Genomic DNA, 8504 nt, shown 5'->3' on the forward strand with positions numbered 1-8504 from the left:
CAGCAGACTGTGCTGAAACTCTCCAGACACTGGAGCATTGTTCATGGAACGTTGCTGAATGTTGTTTAATGATTGCAGAACTGATTCTTGCTCGTGAACCCACTCCCTGACCAACACCACAGCAGGCTGAGCTAGGCATGGCTCAGTAAAGCTCTTGAAACTTTTAAAGGATTTTTAAAATGTATTTGAGTAGCTTCATGAGTCTCTTTGTGTTTGCAATTACAAGAAAGAACAACTGGAACTGAGTGCTGGACCCTGACTGTTAGCTCTTAAAGCAGATGCTTTTTGGTACAGAGACTCCAAATATTTTTTCTGATTTATTGCCAAGTCTGACCTTGTCTCTTCATTCTGGAAGGGAGATACTGAGGAATTAAAAGGCTTCAGGATCCCTGCTGCTGAATTTCATGTTCCTCTTTGTTTAGCAGTCTCATTAAAAGCTCTGGTTTGATCTTTTTCTTCATTCCCTTTCATTCTCTCTGAACTCGGGCCCTCTGTTGAAGCAGAAGCTCGGATGAGTTGCAGGGAGAAACTGACAAATTCAAAACTGCAAGTCACAGAACTCATCCAAGAAAGCAAGATGAAAGCTCCACAAATGCTGAACCCAGCACTGAGTCCTCCTGTTGCCTTGGCAGTTTGCCTGTCTTTTGCATATTATCATGCCAATATTTGCATGCATGTGGAAAGGGAAGATCCTGCTTAATTCTCCAACAGGTTGTAGAAGGACCAGCAGGTTTACCTTTGCAGAGCAGTCTACATCCACTTAACAAAATGAAGCCAACAGAAGATGTTCAAATCCGAATGCCTTCAAGTCTCAGGCAGGAGTGACTCTCAAGGGCCAGAATCCAAATCCTGATTTACAGTTTGGTATCAGAGTTGCTGATGGTGGGTTTTGGTTTTTTTTAATTCACAGTCACATGTTCCTGTAGTCTTTCAAAAGCATCAAATCTCTCCTGACTTTTGCTGCATCTGATTCCCTTTTGGTGTAAAATACACTTGAAAAACCTTGTCCTCTGTGCTTCTCTCTTTCAATAGCTTGTATCCCACTGATTTCCGTTGCTTGTTTTTATACCATTTCATTACGCCACGTGCCATTTTTGCCCACACTAAGGCACAGGCCTTCTTGCCTGAATTCAGTGTCCTCACTAAGCCTTGTTGCCTTCCAGCTCCTACCTTTCCTCAGGTGAACCTGTGATGCTAGAAATACATGACCCAGGGCTATAGATCCATTTTTCTCCAGCACTAAGTACACACAGAAGTTCTCAGGGAGCTCGTTTTCCCTTCTGATCTTACCTCCTGCCTTCTTGACCTTTGCCCACTACAGAAGTGGCTCCCTGCTGCTTACGAGATCAAAGTCATGTTTCTTGAAGACTTCTGGAAAACTCATCTCCATTTGCTACATTTCTGTCATGGTCTCCTCTCGATCCCCAATCTCTTCCCATCTGTCTTTTCCCCTTGTTCACTAAATTTAAATGATGCCAGGCTTCTGTATACCACCCAGCACTATGGGTTGACTCATGCAGTTGATCAGTTCCTGCTCACTGAAGGATATGTCTCAGACTCACCTAGCTCTTCCCCTGCCTTTCCTCTTAAAAGAAGTACAACTGTTGCAATGTATCTTACTTTGGGCAATTAAGCCCATGTATTTTTATGTGTGTGCATGAGCATGGAGACTTTCAGCACTATGTAATGATGTCTCTAAACAGATGGTGAATTAGCTGCCAGAGTTTGGGAATCTACATTCAGGAATGGTGGTTTGATTTGGACCATATATCCAAAACTTCATATTTAACTAGAGAAACAGGAATGCAGAAAGGAACTGTGTTTTTGCCTGTTTGAGATCTGTGTTGAGCAGCAGCCCAGGCTCCTGTTGCTGGGGAGTATGAGGGAGAAGCTCTCTGGAATGTGGCTGTTAGCATATCAAAGTAGAGTAAACATGTAGATGATACCCTGCTTCCTCTGCTTCAGTTAATTAAGTCATTCCTCATGTCATGTTAGATGGAGAGGATTTATTAATGTGCTGTCATCTTGGGAAGCAATGGTTTGCTGAAAGGGAGGAGCCATGTTAATGGCATAGAGGATGTCATGCTGAACAAAGAGCAGATGTCAAAAAAACAGGATATTTCTTTTTATCTCCTTTGCTGAGGTCTTAGATCCCAGCACTTCATCGTAAAAGCTTAGAAAATTAGGGCTAGAAAGAACTTCAGGTGTTTTTTTAGTGCATTCCCTTGCTCCAAGGCAAGATCAGTGATACCCATGTCACTCCTGATGCATAGCTGCTTTATGAGGCTAACCAGTATAGTTGTTTCTAGCTGTCCTTGAATCCCTGTGAATGACATACCTCTCCTCAGGTATGGTCAGTGTGGTTAATATTTATGTTTGTGATCACAAATCCTTGTGGAATTGTATTGGGAGGGAATGTGGTTTTCAAAGATGCCTGTGCAAAACCTCTGGAGCTTTTCAAAGGCTGCCTGCTCTTTCCTGGTATCATGCAGTGTTGGCAGCCTGTCTGGCATGTTTTTGTAGGTCTTGGTTAAAGCATCTTCTAGGCCAAAAAGGTGTTAAAATTTATCTGTCAGCTTTCTTAATTTCAATGTGGTTGGTATCAGCAGTGACCTTTTACTAGCCTGGGTGAGGACAGCTGTGCCTCTAGTCATGAAAAGTCTCAGTCTCTAGGGTTTTTTCAGCTGCCTGGGCAGCCCCTTGTACCCTTGTACTTAAACCAGTGAATTAGTGCAGTGTAAATCCAGGTAGCACTAGAGTAAGGCTCCTGGATGTCTACGTGTAGGCAGGTTAGTAAAGAAGCAGATAAATTAATCCATTAAACTTGTAAAACCATGGGAAGGTTTCTGGGAAACACAAAAACTTGTAGAAGGACTAAAAGCTAAAGCTGAGAGTTGGCCATGCTGGGGAAGAGATTCCACATGTTACATTAATTGCTGTCCTGCAGAGTAATTAAACAGAAAAAAGATAGCAAAGATAGGAAAAGCAATCCTTTAAGCTCTAATGATTTGCAGAGTTTTGCTTTCTTTGCAGGTTTACAGGCATGAAGAGGTCTAGCCTCACAAAAGCCTTTTGATCAGAAAGGTATCGAGTAGGGAAGCTTGTGTAGACACACCCTGGTTAGATGTCAGCTAATCTGTTTGAAAATGGGGGCTGCACATTCCTGTGCAGAGTTTGGTGTGTGCTGAAAGAGTCACCTGCAAAGTTCTTTTGAGCTTCAGTGTTCCAGGGCTAAGATTTGGGTGTATCTACATGAACCATAGTCATTTCACAAGGATTGAGGCACATGGTTGAATCTGGCTCTTACAGTTCAAGTCCTGGTCTTGTGAAACATTATCCGGAGCCAGTTGCTGACCCTTGGGTGCTGTAGCAGTATTTCAGTACTAAATATCTTTAAGTGTTCCCTCTAGTCTGAAAAATATTCCCTATAAAAGAGATTGTGTATTTCATTAATTTGTGCTATTAGGACCCTGTGTTCTGAGGAGTGTGGCATTATCAACTCTGGAAACATCACAGCTAGTACTGTGACTGTCAGGGAGAGATTTTATTAGTTAGTGTTTCGGGGTGTGTGTCATGAAAATCAAGAGATTTAGATAGCAACTATGCTTTGTGCTTCAGCTATTTATTTTTCCTGCTGGGCTTTTGGGATTCTGACAGCAGTTGTGTATACTGGAAGTGACAGTGTTTTCAGAGTTACAAGGAAGAAGATTTTATTGGGCACTACAGGACAAGAGTCAGTCCCGTAGGGGAGGTGTCGAGCCACAGAGTACACTGAGTTCTGGGAAAGCGTGCTGCAGCTCTGCGGGCTGGGAGGCAAGGAACAGAGTTTTATAGAGGTCATGTTGAATTCAGGATGAGGTAGATTCTCCAGTGAAGAGGATTCTGTAATGATGGGCACATTTGCATCAAGTTGGCTAGGTACAGTAAGTCATGGCCTGATGTGTATTCTCAGTAGTGGTGACCTTGTGTGATCCTACCAGTTGAGTGTTGGGTCTTAGGTCATTTTTCTGACGCAGTACTTGCCAGTTTTTCAGTGAGTATATATGGGGACTTGGATACCAGTTTGAAAACTGTATAAAAACAAATGTGTGCTGAAGAGTCATAGGAGTGGACCTCACATGTCCCTGGCTAGAGGTTTCTTGGGATTCCCATAATCCAGATCTTCTGCCTGCAGAAATGGCATGGGTTTACCAATGCTCAAAGAAATCAGTGCTGGAAGCTACTTCCTCCACTACTTTCCTCCACCAGCTAAAAGAAGTTGTACACATAACACACCTGTCCTTTAATGAGGTAGAAAGAGAGGGAAAATGGCATCCCTATTACCAGGGTAGATTTCTTTCTCGGGAACATACAGATTGAGCTTCTTTCGTATTTCACATTCCCTTTATAAGCAAGGACATTCCTGTTGAGTGGCCTGTTTGAAATAGGCTATGGCTGACTGGTTGCAGTGCCTGGGAGCCCATTCCATCAGATGGTCCATCGCTTCAGGAACTCTTCCTATATAAACTCTTGAGTTAAAATATTGTGACTTGCACTGGGTACAGCACTTGGCATCATTGTTAACTTCATACCTGACTGCTCCTGTCTCCTGTGCTTTGGATGGTTGTACCGTAATTCCTGTATTTGTGATTCATAATGAGCCTATTGTTTCCAGTGTGGTTTTCATTACATACAGTGACAATGAATATTATTGCTAAGGAAAACGGTTTCCATGCGTGAATATTAAACTCTAATGGAAAGCATGTTGTTACTGCAAGATTTACATAAATTGGCATCTAAAAGGCTATCCAGCATTAAGCCAAATAGATCTGTGCCCCTAAAATTGCATGTCTGGCTTTGAATTAGCACAGTCTCATTAAAAAAAAAAAAAAAGAAAAAAAAAAAAAGAACAGGTCACCCTGTTAGCTTCTTCTGGAATATCCCTGTAAACCAAACTTGGAACTACAGGCTTAGTAGTGATGGTAACCTTTGCCTCTCTGGGCTGTACATGCAGGGGAGGGTCCTTTCATGGGTACTGTTCTTTTTTCATCCAGATACCACTGACTTCTTGGGACCTCTTTTTATGCAGCTGTAGAACAGGGATTGTGTTATTACCTATCTTGGAGGTAGTTCAGTGGGTACTTCTTTTTTAATGTTGTTTGGTTTTAATTTTTGAACCTTCTGTATGTAAACTATCTAGAAAGGAAAAGTGTTTTTCATTTTTAAGTATCATAGGCACTGAAAGATTCCCTTGGTGACTGACTTGATGTGTAAATACAGGCAGGGCATCTCTGTCAAATGTATTATTGCAATTGAACGGAAGGGCAGAGCATGAATAATTTCTAGGATTTCCTGATTTTACTTATGTAGGATGTTAAGAGAGGCTTACAGGAGTGTAACTGATGGCAGTGTGTGAGCTGCACAGATTGAAAGTCGTGGGAGGATGAGGAAAACATCAGCTCAACACCAAACTAGTCATGGTAGGGAATGGGAGGTTTGCTCTGTGCATGTGGATATGCAGTGAGTCTCCATCTGTGCCAAGCAGACTTCAGGACTTCAAGCCTGGCTCCCTTCCCAACAGCAAATACATTGAGAAGAGGAAAGCTGGCCAAGTTTTAATCAAGTAAAAGTTCTGTATCCAGAGGTGGCTGGCAAAAGAAGAGATTAAAGTATTAGGAGTGCAATGAAAACAAGACATTAGAGAGTTGAAAGCTGGAGTACCTGGATAAACCACTTGCTGAGTGAATATTCCATGGTCATCAGAAGGAAGCGCCGGGTGTTTCAAATAGGATGAAATGTGAACCCACGCACTAGAACATGTCTTCTTCCAGCCTTGGCTATCACTGTGGCAAGTATGTAATATCCTAATGCCTAGCTGAGCTGGTAGGATAAAAATAATCATTCCCCTTAGAGATATTGCTAGCAGAGGGCTCATTAGCTGGCAGAAAGGCCTACAGCTGCAAACTGTTTTTGTATGACAACTTTTTGGATAAATCTGAGTTTACACAGTTGCCTGTGTCCTAGGGTTTGCTGTAGAAGTGTAGATAGCTGTGCATGTTCAAACCCAAGCACAGAAGTTATGGACTGTAATTATGCAATTTCTCATGAGAGAAAGGAAAAAAACCCTCACACTTGGTAACAGTAAAAATAGTAATTGGCTTTCTTTTTCCTCTATCATTGATGCTCCTGCTTGACCTTTTTTGATATTAAAAATAGATTTGTAGGTAATTGCTGGCAGTTATTAGTGTATCTGGAAAGAGAAGGATTTTTGTCCCTGAGGAAAGCCACTGCCTAAACGTGGCTACCTAAATGTCTACATTTTTCAATTGGTCATTGCAAATATTATAAAATGACCACACAGGATTCACATTAAGAATTGAAAATAACTAATAAGAATAAGGTAACTAAGAGTCAGTAACTGAGCCACAGTCACTTCTTTTTCTGGTGTACAAATCCTTAATAATTAGTTTTCCACCTTTGAATCACGAGGCTTTTAGCACAGAGAAGTGTTACAGCCCGTCAGTTTCAGTGGGGATTAGAACCGCTAAACAAAGACCTCAGAAGAATTACCATTTGGGGTAAAGTATTTGACATTTTAATTGATGTTTAACCTCTTCTAATATATTGACAGAACTCTAGGCTATTTTGCTACACATCTCCCAAACATGGAAATATTGCTTCCTTCCATCTCCAAGTGACAGCAAACATTGACTCAGCCTCATCTGATGAAATTTAGCAGAAGGAAATTAGCATGAATCATTGCAGGCTAAACTGGCTTGCTGGATGGACCACTGAGCTGGAGATGCCATAGTTGCTTCTCAGTTAAAACCTCATTTGTCAGATACAACTGAGATATGTATTCGCACTGATTAAATGGAAGATAAGAGTGGAATAATCAGGTTTATTAGAAGGAACCAGCAAGAATCCTGCTCTGGTCATTGCTGTTAGCTGTACCTAGAAGTGCTGAAAGGCAACCAGAATACCCTTCCTGGGCAATTCCTTGACATCCTTATGACTGTCCTGCCAGAAAAAAGCAAGTTACTTTAAGAAGAAATCCAGCCTTCTATGGGCATTGATTTTAAAAGATTAAATCTTGATTTTATTTTTTGCATGTGGTATGGATCTGGCCTTCCACAGCCAGCACTTCTGAAGTAAGCACATTTTAGTGACTAATTTTTGCACTGCCTTCACTCTCTCCTGCTAGTGCTGAGTTAAAAAGCTATTGCCCATCCCTTCATTGCATCCAGAATCCCCCCAGCAATAACTATCTATATTGTTGTCAAAACTCATAGAAGAACTGTCCTTCTTCCAGGTCTGAACCTTTACACCATTTGCACTGTGATCAACAGCTTTGTCAACTCTTGTCAGCAGAAAAAAATAAAGTTATGGTCTACTCAACAAAGGCAGATCCTAGCTGCCCCTCTGTAGGAACAGTATTACAGTGAGGAAGTTGATTTCTTGTTTTCTTATAAACGTAGGCATATATACCTGCTGTGCAAAATAAAAAAAATGCATTTGTGGAAGATCTTTCCACTTGCCCTTCTTCCAGCATGGCAGAAGGATGTGTGTAGTAGCAGGATGAATTCAGTATTTAGGTTGCTGCATACTATCTGGAAATGTTGGTGTTTGTAGGCACACTTGAGCTGTTTTGTGTGGCTTTTGAGAGGTGCTCTCTTAGCAGTGGAGGACTTTTAGAAACAGAGACAGCTTTGGGCTGTCTTTGCCTTCCACCTTTGGGCATAACTCCTAATGGCTTAACTGTGGTTTCTAGGTGGCAGGTGAAACAAAGTCTCATCAGCAAATTCTCCTGTGCATGGCCCATGGTACCATCACAGCACTTCCAAGTACAATGGCACTTCTTGCAGGGGACAGTCTGGATGCAGGAAGGCCATATGAGGATGGTTGTTTTTCCATAGCTGAAGTTTCATGCAGTAACGTCTGAATTGCTTTCTGACTTCAGCCTACCAGCATTTGTGCTGCTCATGCAAACAGGCTTGAATGAATTTTTGAGTCAGTGAAATATATTTTTGAGACAGTGAAAGATATTTTTCAATTAAAGCAGTGAAGGTGAGTGTGTTTGGCTTGCTTCCTGTCTGACAAAATTCTAGACTGACTTTTCAATAGAATGATGAATAAAATAGATTATTTTGTGTGCAAACTGCTCTATTAATTTTTACCATTTTGATTTAATTACTGCTGTATATTTTGTGTGAATGAGCTATTTCACTGGTTATGATGGGAATATTCTCTTTGTTCTTCTTGCAGGAATTGCTTACCTGGGAGGTGTCTGCAGTGCCAAGAGGAAGTGTGTTCTTGCTGAAGACAATGGGCTCAATCTGGCATTTACGATTGCACATGAACTTGGGCACAAGTAAGAGCTTGTCCTTCTGTTTTTTCTTTACTGATGCCACTAATGCATGTTTATTTAAAGCCATACAAGCAAAATCACTAGTGGGGCATGTTTGTTATTATTTTGTAAATTAGCAGATGGATAAGTAACTTAATTTTTAGGAGGCTTATGTAAA

General features: G+C 41.3%; 1 protein-coding gene across 1 annotated transcript in view; it reads left to right on the forward strand.

Annotated features, from left to right (window-relative positions):
* Positions 1-8504, forward strand: part of ADAMTS17 (ADAM metallopeptidase with thrombospondin type 1 motif, 17) — a 169856-nt gene that overhangs the window by 48995 nt on the left and 112357 nt on the right. The window contains exon 6 of the mRNA XM_009995309.1: positions 8245-8350. Within this exon, the coding sequence (XP_009993611.1) occupies positions 8245-8350 (106 nt within the window). The remainder of the gene's footprint in view (positions 1-8244; positions 8351-8504) is intronic.

This window comes from Chaetura pelagica, unplaced genomic scaffold (genome assembly GCF_000747805.2).
Source record: "Chaetura pelagica isolate M959 unplaced genomic scaffold, ChaPel_1.0 scaffold453, whole genome shotgun sequence".
Lineage (NCBI taxonomy): Eukaryota > Metazoa > Chordata > Aves > Apodiformes > Apodidae > Chaetura > Chaetura pelagica.